Source organism: Rattus rattus, chromosome 4, assembly GCF_011064425.1.
Source record: "Rattus rattus isolate New Zealand chromosome 4, Rrattus_CSIRO_v1, whole genome shotgun sequence".
Taxonomy (NCBI): domain Eukaryota; kingdom Metazoa; phylum Chordata; class Mammalia; order Rodentia; family Muridae; genus Rattus; species Rattus rattus.
The window spans coordinates 182358701-182376684 of NC_046157.1; the positions used below are offsets into that span (position 1 = coordinate 182358701).

Sequence of the window (17984 nt, forward strand, 5' to 3'; positions counted from 1 at the left end):
GAAGACAGACAGACATCCAGCCACATAGACTGAACCACACTGGATTCTTCAACTTTCCGTTGGTAGACAGCCACTGTTAGTGAGACATTCTAGTAAATCTGCTTTCAACATGCATACAGAGATTCATTCTATCAGTTCTGTTCATTAATAGAATCTTTAGTAATATAGCCGTGTGTGCATGCGTGGTTTTTGTTTTGTTTTTCCACCTTTCCACTGAGGAAGATGTCCCAGCTAACAACTGTGCTCCACAGTGTTTGTCCTCTGTTTCCTGCTTTTCTCCCAGGCTTGTCTCAGACCTACCAGGTGAGAAGTAGCTGCAGTTTACCTGAACCCAGATGAAGTCACAAGGCTCAGGGAAATTGCAATGCCAGAGTAGATAGGTTGTGTAAAACCTAATCCTCCACAATGGGAAGGCCCAGAAGATATGCCCTTCACGAATCCTATAAGACGCAAACTGGTGAGAGGGGCACCACACATTTGAAAAGTGTTGTTCTTGCCCTTTTCTGTGTGCCAGACCTTAGGGTTGGAGATGTTGCTCAATTAGATGAATTAAATTCAATGCTGCCACGGGCCAGGTGGCAGCATTGAATGGCAAGAGACAAGGCGAACGTAGTTATTATACTAGTCAGAGTAGACAAAACAACGTTTATAATGACATAGCCTGTAATGATCAGCACAGGAGAGGTGAAATTTATAATGGCATGACTCGTTCGGACCTTTGGTAGTGCCTAATCAGTCATGGTGTTTCCAGGCACGAAATAGATAAGAAGCCTACTACATATCTGTTTGATCTGTATAAGCAGACAAATTCTAAAACAAATGAAAGAGAGGCTACATTGGATCCTGGCAAAAGGCAATCTTGGCCAGTGAATCAATTTCCAGACTTGAGTCAGTTTGCAGACCCAGAACCCCTTGAATGAAGGGGTGGCCAGGTTCCTCAGAGGAAGGATCTTGATAAGATACATTAAAATTTTGCTATTACTCTCTCTCCAGTTCTTCCCCAGAGAGACCTACAGCCTTTTACAAGGGTAACTGTACACTGGGGAAAGGAAATAATCAGGCTTTCCGGGGTCTATCAGATACTGGTTCTGATCCCAGGAGATCCCAAGAAATGCTATGGCCCTCCAGTTAAAGTAGGGGCTTATGGAGGACAGGGGTTTAATGGAGTTTTGACTGATGCCTGACTCACAGTAGGTCCAGTAGGTGCCTGAACACATCCTGTGGTCATATCCCCAGTTCCAGAATGTATAATTGGGATAGATATACTTAGAAATTGGCATTCACAGTCACAGACCATATGAAGTTCAAGAAGGAAGACCGAAATGTGGATGCTTCAGTCCTTCTTAGAAGGGGGAACAAAATACTCACAGGAGGAAACACAGGAATAAAGAGTGGAGCAGGGACTGACAGAGACTGCCCCACCTGGGGATCCATCCCATATGAAGATGTCAAACCCAGTCACTATTGTTGTTGCCAAGAAGTGCTTGCTGACAAGAGCCTGATATGGATGTCTCTGAGAGGCTCTGCTAAAGCCCTACTGATACATATGAGGATGCCTGCAGCTAACCATTGGACTGAGCATGGGGACCCCAATGGAGGAGTGAGAGAAAAGACTGAAGGAGCTGAAGGGGTTTGTAACCCCATAGGAAGAACAACAATATTGACAAACCAGACCTCAGAGTTCTCAGGCACTAAACCACCAATCAAAGAATGCAAATGGAGGGACCCACGGCTCCAGCCACATATGTAGCAGAGGATTGCATTGTCTGGCATCAATAGGAGGAGAAGCACATTTAGTGGGTCTATTTAGATTCTGGACACAGCACATTCCTCACTTGGGTGTGTTACTCAGGCACATTTACCAAGTGACTAGGAAAGCCACTGGCCTTTTGTGGGGCCTGGAACAGAATGCTTTTCAACAGGTCCAGGCTGCTGTGCAGGCTGCCCTACTACTTGGACCATATGATCCAGCAAACCCTATGGTACTTGAGGTTTTTGTGGTAGATAGAGTTGCCGTTTGGAACCTCTGGCTGGCCTCTGTAGATGGATCACAGAAGATACCTTTGGTATTTTGGAGCAAAGCTATACCATCATCCGCGGACAACTGTTTTCCCTTTGAAAAACAGCTCTGGGCCTGCTATTAGGCCTTAGTAGAAACTGAACATTTGGCAATGGGACACCAAGTTACCATGTGACCTGAACTGCCCATCATGAGCTGGGTGTTATCAGACTCTCCAAGTGAGAAAGTAGGACATGGACAGCAGCAGTCTGTTATCAAATAGAAGTGGTGTATATGTGATTGGGCCTGAGCAGGTCTTTAAGGCACAAGCAAATGACATGAAGAAGTTGCCCAAATGCCTATGGTTTCTACTCTTGTTACAATGCCATCTGCTGCTAAGCATGCACCTATAGCCTTATGGGGGTGTTCCCTGGGATCGGCTGACTGAAGAAGACTAGGACCTGGTTTACTGCTGCCTCTGCATGTTATGCAGGCACTGAAAGAATAAAAAATACAGCCAAAAAGTCAGAAGTTTAGGAATGCTGTCCCACCCCTAAGAAGCCCTAAATACCTCAAATTCCAGACCCTGCACTCTACCTGTAAGTAAGTAAAGGGTCACATTTCTTGAGCCTGCTCTCCCAGGATCCAGATAAAAGAATTTAAAATAAGGCCCTTAGATAGGTGATCTTGACCTAGTAAACTTAAAAGGAAGCTGACCATAAAGTTAGATTAAAATCTTAGAGAACAACCTTGAGAAGCAGGAAGCTTCTCCTAGGAGCATAAAGTTAAGCAATCTTGAGAGAGGGGAAGCTTCTTGTGATTTTCCAATGATACCACCCCTGCCCCCGTGGGTTGTGGTTTCTCCCATTAAATACCCTTTCTCCCAGCGTCTCAGGGTGGACACCTCTGTCTCCTTCGTGGGATACGTGTCGGCCCAGAGATCTCCGCAATAGATCTCTGTAATAAACCTCTCCTTTGCATATTACATCCAAAATGGTCTCTCTGTGTCTGGGGTCTGCGATTTCCCGAGATTTGAGTAAGGGTGCCCTTCGGGGATATTTCAGCACCACCCAGAAGGGGACAACTGCAGAATTACAACCCCTTTCCGGGACAACCCTGAAAGATACAGGTGAAGGAAGATCTTCACAGTGGGCAGAACTTCGGGCAGTACACCTGGTATTACAGTTTGTGCGAAAGAAGAAATGGCCAGATGTACATGATTGTTCACTGACACATGGGCTGTAGCCAATGGTTTGGCTGGATGGTCAGGGACTTGGAAAGATCACAATTGGAAAATTGGTGAGAAAGACATCTGGGGAAGTATGTGGATGGATCTCTCCAAATGGGCAAAGATATTTGTGTCCCATGTAAATGCTCACCAGAGGGTGATTTCAGCTGAGGAGGAATTCAATAATCAAGTAGATAAGATGACATGTTCTGTGGACAGTCAGACTCTTTTACCCGCCAATCCTATCATTGGTCAATGGGGACATGAACCAAGTGGCCATGGTGGCCAAGATGGAGGTTATGCTTGGACTCAACAACACGGACTTCCACTCACCAAGGCTGACCTGGCTGCAGCTGCTGCTGAATGCCAGATCTGCCAACAGCAGAGACCAACACTGAGCCCCAGATATGACACCATTCCTCGAGGTGACCAGCCATGAACCTGGTGGCTGGTTGACTACATTGGACCACTTCCTCCATGGAAAGGACAATGTTTTCTTCTTACTGGAGTAGATACTTATTCTGGCTATGAATTTGCCTTTCCTGCACATAATGCTTCTGCCAAAACCAGCATCCATGGACTTACAGAATGGCTTATTTAGTGTCATGGTATTCCACACAGTATTGCTTTTGACCAAGGAAATCATTTCAAGGCACTGGTGTACTTAAGATTCAGCTTAGTGGTAGAGTGCTTGCCTAGCAAGCGCAAGGCCCTGGGTTCAGTCCCCAGCTCCGAAAAAAAAAGAAAAAAATGTTTTTGGGGGCTGGAGAGATGGCTCAGTGGTTAAGAGCACTGACTGCTCTTCCAGAGGTCCTGAGTTCAAATCCCACTAACCACATGGTGGTTCACAACCATCTGTAACAGGATCTGATGCCCTCTTCTGGTGAGTCTGAAGACAGCGACAGTGTACTTATATACAGTAAATAAATAAATCTTTAAAAAAAAAAAAAGAAATATTCTGGGAAAGTATTTGCTGTGTAAATATCTGTCTAGGTGGCTACACTTGTGGTCCCTAGTCCATATTTAAATTGTTCAAAACTTAACCTGGGGCCTGAACTTAAAAGAGACTTAAGGGTGACAGCATAGGTGGAAAATAAAATCTACTCTCAGCCAGCTCTTATTTGAGTATTAGCCAGAGCTGAATGTATGCTGTCATTAAAGAGATTTCTCTTAATCTTTTAATAGTGTGTGCAGTGATTTAAAAGATCTTACCAAATATTTTATAGTCATAGATTCCCCTCTGTATGAGTTCTTTCAGGACTTCAAAGACTACTGAGATATACAAAGGCTTTAACAGACTGATCATACACTAAAGGTTTTACTCCTGTGTGAAGATCCTAGGAAACTTTACCACATTGACTGTGTTTATGGAATTTCTCTGCAGTTTGATTTTTCTCCTATTTTGTAAGACTACTGCTACATGCAAAGGCTTTACTACATTGTTGACATTTATATATTGTCTCTCTGGTATGTATTAGTTTATGTATTTGTAGATAATTGTGCTGTGAGAAGTGCTGGAGTCCATCTCTGGTGGGGTTCTGGAACCTGAGGATAGATGTATGGTCTTGGCAAAAGTGAAGACTCTTGACTGCCTGTTGACTTTCAACCAAGTGGCACTGAATAGCTCGACCCACTTTTCTTTATACACTCACAAGCCTGTTCCCATGAGCAGTGATATCATTGGTTGTTCTGCTTAAATGAAATCATAACATCAGCATCATAAAAGCCCCATCACTGTAAAAGCCCCCAGTAGTTTTTCTTCCCCCTTCCCATCTCCTGCTAGGTCAATTACTCCCTAACTTCATTTTGCACTACAAAGCACAATTAAAGCAAGCCAAAAATAAATATCCAGCCAGAAATATCCTGTGGACATGAGCACATACCCAGCTGGCAGCTGGTTATTGAGTTAAGCAAGGTGAGACAGATTAAACAGTTGTGGGTATAAGTCCATTCATCAAATAGCATCCCTTTGTCATAATACTTTCTTAATTGCACATAGAGATCTGCTCATTGTACCAAGCAATGTTTCCTAATAAGCACCTATCAATTTAATACCTTCTTTCTAAGAACCATTTTTAAGTTTCTATTGATCAGCCATAGCTTCCCCATTTTAAGTCTCTGTTTATCGGCCATAGCTTCCTCAGAACACTTATGCAAGCAGGACCCACTGCTCTCTACAACTGCCACAGGCTTACTCAATGTTACTGTAGCTATTTTTCTAGGGACATGATTACGTGCCCCCAAATACTCAGGATTAATGGTCGCATCTGATGAACCAACAGAGGCAAAGAGAAGAGAGGAGGCCTTTACTCCTTGAAAGAGTATTGAGAAAAACACAGAATCATTCATAGAGCTTTCAGCCTACATGAACCCAGCCTCGTTCATGATGAAAAGGTGAAAGCAAACATTTTTTAGTATTAATAGCATAGTAAAAGCAAGGAGAGCTTGTAGCACACATGATCTAGATTATAAGCACAGAGGCCACCGAATTCACCCCAGGTCTTTGTTAAGTGGGAAGAGATTTCCATGGGCCTTGCCACAGGAGAATCCTATCACTGAAACACTCATACTCTGGTCCCTGCATGGCCACTGCCAGAAAAGGCTTTATCACACTGCTTATATTCATAGGGTTTCTCTCCAGGATGTGTTCTTTCATGTATTTGTAGAGAACTATGATATACAAATTTTGGGAACAAGCAAAAGAAATGTGTTTTAAGTACTGCGTTTTTGTTGTTGGACTCTATTTAATCATGGAATGAAACTATGTTAAAGTTCCTAGGTTCTAGGGGAGCTGGAGAATTACCAATAGCTGAACAGCTTCTGTCATTCATCTTTTCTTTCACAAAACATGACTATTCCTAATGGCAAAAGAACAAATGGATATGATTGGTTAGATGGTAAAACCTATATTCTATATCCATTGATATTGTGCAATCGCTTAAAGAAAGCCCCTATCCCTAAATGCTGAGTGGTGGAAAAAAGTATCTGTATCTTGTCACATATGTTTGTGGTTTTCAAAATTAAAAGATTCATAACATGGGTTGCAGGTGAGCTCCTGAGTATATTCCACATTCCTGATTGATCAGATTGATTACATAAATTCTTGTCATCTGCATTAACTTGGTATTGGAGTTGTACTGGTTCTAAGTGGACTCATAACAGAGAGGCCGTACCCCATTGCTTACATGCATAGAATCTCTCCAGTATGAACAATTTTATGATGATGAAGACTATATAAATGTGCAATGGCTTCACCATATTAAATACATTCATGAGGTTTCTCTTCAGTATGAATTTTTTCATGCCTTTGAAGATGACTTTGATGTGCAAAGGCTGTACCACATTGGTGACATTCATAGTGATTCTCTCCAGAGTGTGCCCTTTTATTTACTTGGAAACTAATATGTCGTGCAAAGGCTTGTCAAATTGGTTACATTCATAGAGTTTCTCTCTAGTGTGTGTTCTTTCATGTATTTGGAGATGACTATGACATGCAAAGGCTTTACCACATTGATTACAACCCTAGGGGTTCTCTCCTGTATGTGTCCTTTTATGCATTTGGAGACTATTGTGATATGAGAAGGCTTTATCACATTAATTACATTTGTAGGGTTTCTCTCCAGTATGTGTTCTTTTATGTATTTGGAGATGACTGTAACATACAAAGGCTTTAACACATTGATTATATTCATAATGTTTCTCTCCAGTATGTGTTCTCTTATGTACTTGGAGACTATTGTGATATGAAAAGGCTTTATCACTTTGGTCACATTCATAAGGTTTCTCTCCAGTATGCGTTCTTTTATGTATTCGGAGATGACTGTGACTAAAAGGCCTTTCCACACTGGTTACATTCAAAGGGTTTCTTCTCGGTATGTGTTCTTTTATGTATGTGAAGCTGACTGTATCGTGCATAGGCTTTACCACATTGGTTGCATTCATAGGGTTTCTCTCCAGTATGTGTTCTTTTATGTATTTGGAGATGACTGTAATGTGCAAAGGTTTGACCACATTGATTACATTCATAGGGTTTCTCTGCAGTATGAATTTTTTCATTCCTTTGAGAGTGACTGTGATATCCAAAGGCTTTACGACATGGAGTATATTCAAAGGTTTTCTCTCCAGTATGACTTCTTTTATGCCTGCAAAGATAATTGGAACATGTGAAAGCTTTACCACATTCATTACACTGATGAATCTTTTTATCTGTATGAATTAATTTACAATTTGGTTTAATGGTAAAGAGGAATCAGATCTTAATGTTTTATCACTTTTTTACATTCATGGTTCCCCCTTTTGGGTTGTTTTGTGTCTTTGAAGATACCTGTGATGGTAAAAGCATTTATTACATAGCTTACATTTATAGCATCCTTTTTCTATTACGTTTATCACATATTTGCAAACAGGAATAACTCAGAGCTTTGCCACACTAATTGCATTCATAAATTTTCCTTTAGTATGAACCATACTACAATTGGAGAGTGGACCAGTGCAAATAGAAGAATTTCCAGATTCCTAGTACCCACAGGGATTTTCTGCAGTGTGAATTTATGGGTGAATTCCCAATTAAGTTGGAAAACTAACCAATTGTAAACTTGTATCATACTCAGAAAGTCTACTAAATGTAGGGGCTACTATATATCTTCTAATTTTTCTAGGAGAGAAAGAGAGGTACTTTGTTTCTTTCAATATCCCTATACTCATATGGCTTGAATCCATTGTGACATAAGATATACCTGTTTTAAAAAAAGAATAACAAATAAAATACAAATTGGGAAAACACATTGCATTCAGACTATGTTCCTCATAGACATGTGGTATAGGGATTAAGGTTTCTCGACATCAAAATTCTTGATACTCATAAACTGCCCCTCTCACTAAACTTAGCAATGTTACTACAAGTATATGAGGAACCCTAGGTTTACCATGGACTATTCAGATAGTATAAGATTTAGACATATATTTATCACCTACTCAGTGTGACTAACCTTTTGCCATATGAGTGGTATGAGACTAAACAGATTGGCACTTCTTCAGCATAGCTCTAAAGGAACTATGATACAAAAGGTGATATCAGTTAAGAGACTGTTTCTTTCTTAAAAGAATGCCTTGCAAACGAAAATCAGATACCTGACATTGAGGTACATGGTTTTGTGAGAACTTAATAATCACTGATATACTTAAAGCAGTACTTTTTTACACTGTTGCTTTTCTTTTAAACTTCCAGAACATATTAAAATTTCTTCAGAGGCATATTCATATCAACTTGCACATGAAAATTACCTTCCATGTCTTCTGAAACTTTGACAATGTTCTTCAGTAGTATGGTCTTCCCAATTGTAACCTAAAATACAGTACCAGAAAAATGTATGATATATTATTGGAAATTAGGCAAAATTTAAGTTACTATCTTCAGTGAATCTTAGAACAATGTCTAACTTATTCACTTTATTCTTCATTCTCAATTGATATTACAGAAAAACATCAATACCAAAGAAACAGTAGTGCCCTTATTTTAAAGAGTGAAAGAAAATTCACTGTTATACCTATAGCAGTGAGGTTCCTGTAGGTCTCCAACATCACATCTTTGTAGAGACTCTTCTGAAAAGGATCCAGCAAAGCCCACTCTTCCTGAGTGAAGTTCACGTGCACATCCTCATAGGTCATTGCATTCTAAAATATCCCATCCAAGTGTACAAGAGAAAGCATAATACTGCCAACACAATAAATGTATACTTCAATAACAATATAGTCAATTTACTTCTGATGTATCCCCCACTTATTTCCTAAGCAGAAGTCTTATGTAATTCCCAGGTCATTTTAGAAGAAAACTAAATGGGGTTGGGGATTTAGCTCAGTGGTAGAGCGCTTGCCTAGCAAGCACAAGGCCCTGGGTTCGGTCCCCAGGTCTGAAAAAAAGAAGAAAAAAAAAAAAAGAAGAAGAAGAAAACTAAATGAGGTTCATCTCTGTCATTTCCTTGCTCTTTGAGTAGGATATAGCCTTGCAAAGAAATGCCAATTAACACACACACATGAGCGCACACACACACACACACACACAGAGAGAGAGAGAGAGAGAGAGAGAGAGAGAGATAAAGAGAGAGAGAGAGAGAGAGAGAGAGAGAGAGAGAGAGAGAGAGAGAAGCAAACAGATCAACAGTACTAGGTACACATTAGGGAAACTATGAACAAATACTAATTACATAAATGATGGGTAATCTGGGTGTATTGACTCATGACTCATGACTTTAATTCCAACACTCAGGAGGCAGAAGCAGGTGTACCTCATTGATTTGGATGCCAGCATGGTCTGTGCAATGACTCAGCAGTTGTGGATTGGTGCACTGTGACCCATCCCACAATACCACCTGTCTCCTAAGAGGTCTTCTCTAACCTGAGACACACACATAGGACATCCCCCAACCTCCACCTGCTGGAACCCTAGGAAGCCCACTAGTCATGGGCTATGCCCTGCCCTGTGGGAGCTCCATCCTCCTCCTGGTCTGCACCTATACCTGAAGTGAGGATTGGTGCACTATACTGCACCCCACTGTATGGCTCTGCCTGCCTCCCAGAAGGCCTGCTCAGACCCTGGATACACAGCTCTACCTACCTCCCAGGAGGCCTGCTCCAACCCAGATAACCAGACCAGTCAACACCAGTGAAAACCAGATGGCTAAAAGCAAGCACAAGTACATAATTAAGAGAAACCAATGTAATATGGCACCATCAGAACCCAGCTCTCTATTACAGCAAGCCCTAGACACCCTAACACACGTGAAGAGCAAGACTATGACTTTAAACCCCATCTCATGAAGATGATAGAGGCCTTTAAAGAAAATAAATAATTCCTTTAAAGTAATGCAGGAAAACATAATCAAACAGGTAGAAGCACTTAAAGAGGAAACATAAATACCATTATATACAAAAAATACAACCAAACAGGCAAAGGATATGAATAAAATGGTCTATGATCTAAAAATGAAAAGGTAAGCAATAAACAAAATGCAAATAGAGGCAACCCTGGAGATGGGAAACCTAGGAAAGAATACAGGAACTACAGATGCAACCATCACCAAAAGAATACAAGACATGGAAGAGAGAATCTCATGCATAGAAGATACCATAGAAGAAATTGATGCATCAGTTACAATAAATGCCAAATGTAAAAAATTCCTAACTCAAAACATCTAGGAAATTTGGGACACTATGAAAAGATTAAGCCTAAGAATAATAGGAATAGAAGAGGGTGAGGATTCCCAGTAAAATGGGCCAGAAAACATCTTCAACAAGATCATAGAAGAAAACCTCCCTAACCTAAAGAGATGCCTGACTTAAAGAGAAGTTTACAGGACACCAAATAGATTAGACTAGAGAAGAAAGTCCTTCCACCAAATAATAATTAAAACACTTAATGTACAGAGCAAAGAATGAATATTAAAAGCTGCGAGGGACAAAGACCAAGTAAAATACAAAGGCAGACCTATCATAATTATACCTGACTTCTCAATAAAGAATCTAAAAGCCAGGAAATCCTGGAGAGATGTCTCGCAGACCCTAAGATACCACAGATGCAAGCATACTATAACCATCAAAACTTTCGATCTCAATAGATGGAGAAACAAAGATATTCTCTGACAAAACCAAATTTAAACAATATCTTTCTAATAATCCAGCCCTACAGAGGATACAAGAAGGAGAACACCAACACAAGGAGGGTAACTATATCCAACAAAACACAAGAAATTAATCATCTCACAGCAAAACCAAAAGAAGAGAATCACACACAAACTTACATACCACCTCCAATGTCAAAATAATAGGAACTAAGAAACATTGGTTATTAATGTGTGAATATCAATGTACACAATTCCTCAATAAAAAGAGACAGGCTAACAGACTGGATTCATAAACAGGATCCATCATTCTGTTGCATGCAAGAAACATACCTCAGCAACAAGTTAGACGCTACCTCAGTGTAAAGAGCTGGAGAAAGGTTCTTCCAAGGAAACAAGCTGGAATAGCTATTCTAATATCTAATAGACCTTCAACTAGAAACAAAGAAAACAGTACAAGGAATCAGCAAAATGAAGAGTTGATTCTTTGAGAAAAATCAATAAGGTAGACAAACCCTGACCTAAACTAACTAAAAGACACAGAGACAGTATCCAAATTAATGAAATCAGAAATAAAAAGGAGGCATCACAGCAGAAACTGAAGAAATTAAAGAAATTCATTAGGTCATACTTCAAAAGTTTGTACTGTACAAAACTGGAAAATGTAAATAAAATGGAGGATTTTCTAGAGAGATACCATGTACCAAAGTTAAATCAAGATCAGGTAAACTATATAAACAGACCCATAACCCTTAAGGAAATGGAAATAGTCATTAAAACCCTCCCAACCAAAACCAGCCCAGAGCCAGGTGATTTTAGTGTAGAATTCTAACAGACTTTGAAAGATGAGATAATACCAATACTCCTCCAGCTATTCCATAAATAGAAACAGAAATATTGCAAAATTCATTCTGTGAGGCCACAGTGATTCTAATGCCTAAACTGCACAAAGACTCAACAGAGAAAGAGAATTTCAGATCAATTTTGCTTATAAACACTGACACAATAATACTCAATAAAATTGTGGCAAGCCAAACCCAGGAACAGGTCGAAAAAATCATTCTCCATGCTCAAGTAGGCTTCATCCCAGGGATGCAGGCATGGTTCCGTATATGGAAAACCATTAACATAATTCACCGCATAAACAAACTGAAAGGAGAAAAAAAAATCACATGATCATTTCATTAGATGCTGAAAAAGACTTTGATAAAATCTAATAATACCCCTTCGTGTTAAAAGTCTTAGAGAGATCAGGGTTGCAAGGCACATACCTAAACATAATAAAAGCAATAATATACAGAAAGCCAATAGTCAGTATGAAATTAAGTGAAAGGAAACTTGAAGCAATTCCACTAAAATCAAGGAGAAAACAAGGCTGCCCATTCTCTCCCTTTCCATTCATTATAATACTTGAAGTTCCAGCCAGAGGAATAAGACAACAAAGGAGATCAAGTGGATACAAATTGGAAAGGAATAAGTCATGGTTAATATGATGGTATACATAAGTAACTCCCAAAATTCTACCAGGGAACCTCTACAGCAGATAAATACCTTTAGTAAAGTTACTGACTACAAAATAAACTCAAAGAAATCAGCATTTTTATACAAATGATAAAGGAGCAGAGAAAGAAATTAGGGAAACAATGTCCTTCACTATGGCCATAAATAACATAAAATATCTTGATGTAACTCTGTATGATAAGAAATTCAAGTCCCTGAAGAAGAAAAAAAAAGTTGAAAAAGATAGCAGAAAATAGAAAGATCACCATGCTCTTGGATTGGTAGAATTAACATTGTGAAAATGGCCATCTCACCAAAAGCAATCTACAGATTCAATGCAATCCCCATCAACATCCCAACAGAATATTTTACAGACCTTGAAAGAGCAATTCTCAACTTCATATGGAAAAATAAAAAACCCAAGATAACCAAGACAATCCTAAACAAAAAAGAGGGAATCATCATCCTTGACTTCAAGCTGTACTATAGAGCAATAGTCATAAAAACTGCATGATATTGGTACAGAAACAAACAGATTGATCAATGGAATCAAATTGAAGACCAAGAAATAAACCCATACACCTATGGACACTTCATTTTTGACAAAAAAGCCAAACCATATAATGGTAAAGGGAGAACATCTTCAACAAACGGTGCTGGTCTAACTGGATATCTGCAGGTAGAAGAATGCAAATAGATCCATAATTATCACCCTGCATAAAGCTCAAGTCCAGGTGGACCAAGGATCTCAACATAAAACTAGATAACACTAAATCTCAGAGGAAGGGAAATGGGAAATAGCATTGAATGCCTTGGTACAGGAGACAAATTCTAAATGAGAACACCAGAGCAGGGTTGGGGATAAAGCTCAGTGGTAAGCGCTTGCCTAGCAAGCAAAAGGCCCTGGGTTCGGCCCCCAACACAAAAAAAAAAAAAAAAAAAAAAAAAAAAAAAAAAAAAAAAAAAAAAAAAAAAAAAGAAGACAACACCAGAGGCTCAGGCTCTAAGATCAGAGGACTTAATGAAACTGAAAGTTTCTGTAAGGCAAAAGACACTATCAGTAAGACAAAATGGCCTACAGATTTGGAAAAGATCTTCACTACCTGTACATTTGACAGAGGGTCAAAAATATAAAAAATATATCCAAAAGATAGAAAGAACTAAAAACATCAACAAAACAAATAACACAATTAAAAAATTGGGTACAGAGTTAAACAGAATTCTCAACAAAGGAATCTCAAATGGCCAAGGAGTACTTAAAGAAATGCTCAAGATCCACAGTCATCAGGGAAAGGCAAATCAAAACAACCCTTAGATTCCACCTCACACCCATCAGAATGGCTAAGATCAAAAACTCAAGCTACAGCACATGCTGGCAAGGATACAGAGCAAGGGGAACAATGCTCCATTACTTGTGGGATTGCAAATGTACAATCACTCTGGAAATCAATCTGGCAGGTTGGAAAAATTGGAAATGGTTCTACCTGAAGACCCAGCTATACCACTCCCAAAAGATGCTGTACCATACCACAAGGACACTTGCTCAACTATGTTCATAGCAGTTTTATTTGTAATTGCCCAAACCAGGAAACAACCTAGATGCCCCTTGACCAAAGAATGGATACAGAAAATGTGGTTCATTTACACAATGGAATACACTCATCTTTTAAAAAAAGAGGACATCATGAAATTTGAATGCAAATGGATGAAAGTAGAAAATATCATCGTGAATGAGGTAACCAAGATCCAAAAGATGTACTCACTGATAAGTAGATACTAGGCATAAAGTACAGGATACCCAGGATATACCCTCTGACACAAAGAAGTTAAACAAGAAGGAGGGTCAAAGTGAGGATGCTTGATTCTCACTTAGAAGGGAGAATGAAGTCATCATAGGAGGCAGAGGAAGAGAGGGAAGTGGGTGGAAGAAAGGAGGTGGAGGGGAATGGGGGGCAGGATCAGGTGTGTTTATCCACAGAAAGAGACACAGAGGGCCAGGAGAATGAATAGAAATCTGCAGCTGCAGGGAGTTGGAGAGTTGGGAGAATCTTTAGGAAGTCCCAGAGACCTGAGATTGGGGAGAATCCCAGGAGCCAATGCAGGTGGCTGAAATGCCTTAATAGTGGGGAAAAGGAATCTGAAGAGGCCACCTCCTATAGCCAGGCAGGACACCTGAGGGATAAGGACACCAACCCACCTACAAAACGTTTAACCCGGGGCTGGGGATTTAGCTCAGTGGTAGAGCGCTTACCTAGGAAGTGCAAGGCCCTGGGTTTGGTCCCCAGCTCAAAAAAAAAAAAAAAAAAAAAAAAAAAAAAAAAAAAAAAAAGACAAAACGTTTAACCCCAAAATATGCCCTGTCTAAAAGAAATGCAGGGACAAAAAAGGAGCAGAGTCTGAAGGAATAACCCACCACTAACCAGCCTAAGTTGAAACCCATCCCATGGGCAAACACCGATCCCTGACCTTATTAATGATATTCTGCTAGGCTTGCAGCAGGAGCCTAAGATAACTCAGCAGCTGACTGAAACAGATGCGATAGCCACAGCTAAACATTGGGTGGAGGTAGAGGAGTCTTAGGAAAGAGTTGGGGGCTAGGATTGAAGGCCCTGGATGCAGATGGGAACCCCACAGGAGGACCAACAGAGTCACCTAACTTGGACCTCTGGGAACTCACAGAGACTGAGCCACCAACCACAGAACCCACACAGGCTGGAACAAGGCCCCCGGCACATGTATAGCACAGGTGAAGCTCAGTCTCCATGTGGCACCCCAACAACTGAAGCAGGGGCTCTCGGTTCTGCAACAGGCTGTTTTGTGGGAGAGGATGTGCCTATTCTGGTGTTGATTTGATGAGCCAGGGTAGGGAGATCCTCAGGTAGGTCCCTACCCTCTCAGAGAAGGGAAGGAAGGGAAAAGGTCTCAGGTATATAAAGAATTATACATTCACTTTAGTTCTGTATCTTCTTGCAGAAACCTGAAGTACCCCAGGTTAAACTATAATATTAAAAAGATCTTACTAAAAGGGAATGCATGTCTAAACAGTTACAAATGGACAGATGAAGATATTAGCAATGTGAATGTTGAGCGTGAATAGGCAACACAGGGCGGGAGAGATGGCTCAGCAGTGAAGAGCACTTGCTGGTCTTGCAGTTACTTACATGGGGCTCACAACTACCCATCATTCCAAGTTCAGGAGTTCTGAGGCTATCTTCTGTCAAGGCCCATGTGAGAGGAATAGCAAACAGCTTTAGAACTCACGGAGTATGGCCCATTGGTTAGCACAACCATGATGGGTGTGCCTTCGAGAGACACATGATGCATAGGATTGCATCTTAAGGATTTCATGCACTTATGAAGTTTCGTTCTGCTTGTTGTCTTTGTGGTCATCACGTCCCTCCTAATCTATGAGTTATATGACAACTCTAAGGGGGTTTCCAACCCCTCACTGGGCAGTGTCCTTGACATTTGCATTAATAGTCATTGATCTTTTTCAAGTATTGCTATGAGAATGAATTAATGATTCAACTAACACCCTCAGAAAGAACTTAGAGGTGTAGATTGTTGTTAATAATCACCATCTTTAGGGGTTGGGGATTTAGCTCAGTGGTAGAGCGCTTGCCTAGGAAGCGCAAGGCCCTGGGTTCGATCCCCAGCTCCGAAAAAAAGAACCAAAAAAAAAAAAATAATAATCACCATCTTTATGGAGAGTTTGCAAATGCAGATTGTAAGTAAAGTTTGGTTAAGATGTTTTTGCTAGCCACTTTGATGTAGAAAATATTGAGGAACAATTTATCAGAAAAGTACACTCTTGATAGTTGAGCCAGGGATTTTTTGAAGTCAGGGAGCAAGAACAATGACACCCTGGCTAGTACTAGCAGATACAACTTTCTTGTAAAGTATACAAATTTAATACACAGATTTCACAACTCCTCCAGAAACAACTCAAAGGGACCCCTAAACTGTTATATTTCTGACCCCCCCCCCAGCTACTACTGATCTCTCTTCCAAACAGAGAGACCCCATGCTTTAGAGAATGATTAGAAAGGTAGGCTATGGCTCTGCAGCTCCCACTGCCCCCTTGTGGTTTCAGGCAAACCCATCCCCACTGAAGCATACATACAAAACAGTGTTGAAGAATAATTTAATGTCTGCTTCCAGCCACATGGATTATAGCACAAGAAGGGGACGCTGTCCTATGCATCCCATCCCTACCTAGGAAAAGTCTGCATCTCACAAACTCCTTTTGTGCTCTGAAACTGAATTTCCCTGAATCATGCCAGGGTAGATGGTTGCAGTAGAAAGGTAAAAAGATTCTAATCAAGCACAGCTGAAGGATGATCCCATCACATCCTTTCTTCCACTTCCAAAACTATTTATAAAATTTGTCATAAAAAAAAACCCTGAATATGGAATGTAAGGTTCAGAATTTCTAGAAACCAAACTTTTAGTTTTCCAATCTGTCTTCCTACTGTACTCCTGTGTGTGCACACTGGAGAGTGATAAGCACCACAGCTTTCCACTGCCAAGGAGGAGCTTTTTACAGGCCCTTCCTTCCCCCACCTTGCCCTTCCCAGAACGGCTGAGCTACAGGAGATGTTGCTCTGATCAGAAAAAAATATGAAAGCACTTGAGCAAAAGGAATGGAATTCTTAATGACCGGGAAACACTGGAGAGTAGAAACAAGAGATTAGAACAGTGGTACATAACGAAATGAAGTTTAAAAAGTAATACCAGGGGTCTGGAGAGATGGCTCAGTGGGTAAGAGCACTGACTGCTCTCCAAGAGGTCCTGAGTTCAAATCCCAGCAACCACTTGGTGGCTCACAACCATCTGTAATAAGATCTGATGCCCTCTTCTGGTGTATCTGAAGACAGCTACAGTGTACTTACATATATAAAATAAATAAATAAATCTTTAAAAAAAAAGTAATAGCAATGATTGACTTTTTAGAAAGATAAACAAAATTGAAAAACACATAAGTATACTGACTTTGAAATAGAGTATACCTCCCTGGTAGAGGGGATGGTATTAATAAGATAGTGTTCGACCTTGTCCCTGTATGCAATGTTAGCTTCTAAGATCTGTAATCTGACAAACACAGCTACAGTCAATGGTTTGTGTCTCAAATTTCTGAGCTGACTTAACTACGTCAACAAAGATTGTATATCTCTTCATAGGACAGTCTCCTCATTGGTAAGTCAATAGTCACTGACTTACCTAATCTACCCAAATTATACACCCCTCCCCAGTCTAGTCTGTTTTCCTTCACATACATGAATTAATACATGCTGGGAAATTACAAAATTACTCACCCTGCTTGAATCAGGTCTTTCTTCATAGTGGTGGCTCTGCAGATAACTCCCTTACATTTAGTCTGTGGTCTAGTTATTGCCTATCCTGTTTCACTGTGCAGGCTACACTGTAAACTGTTCCTCCCGTTCTAGTCTGAAGGCAGAAGCCATGCTTCATGTGCAAATCTTTTTTCTGTTACTGAAATGAACAGTTCACACACAAATGAGTAATTTTAAAACTCTGTTGTGATACAGTATTTAACTAAAGAATTTAAGATGTTTAATCAGGAAGAAAGCAAGGTCACTGCCCTGGGAAACAACAGACTGGGGTCAAGTTGCCTGACTAA

At 40.2% G+C, this 17984-nt stretch overlaps 1 protein-coding gene and 1 pseudogene across 1 annotated transcript; both read right to left on the minus strand.

Annotated features, from left to right (window-relative positions):
* Positions 1–6149: 6149 nt before the first annotated feature.
* LOC116898600 lies at positions 6150–8374 on the minus strand (annotated as a pseudogene).
* Positions 8375–8506: 132 nt separating this feature from the next.
* LOC116899726 (zinc finger protein 431-like) lies at positions 8507–9244 on the minus strand. Its single transcript, XM_032901767.1, has 2 exons — positions 8774–9244; positions 8507–8571 (listed from the first exon to the last, which is right to left on the minus strand). The coding sequence occupies exons 1-2, from the start codon at positions 8892–8894 to the stop codon at positions 8507–8509; spliced, it is 186 nt and encodes a 61-aa protein (XP_032757658.1). The 5' UTR covers positions 8895–9244.
* Between the last annotated feature and the right edge of the window lie 8740 nt (positions 9245–17984).

Coding starts and splice junctions, on each gene's coding strand:
- LOC116899726 (XM_032901767.1), bottom strand. CDS start 8,894: ATGACCTATGAGGATGTGCACGTGAACTTCACTCAGGAAGAGTGGGCT. Junction 8,572..8,773: donor CAGGAACCTCACTGCTATAG/GTATAACAGTGA, acceptor ACTGTATTTTAG/GTTACAATTGGGAAGACCAT.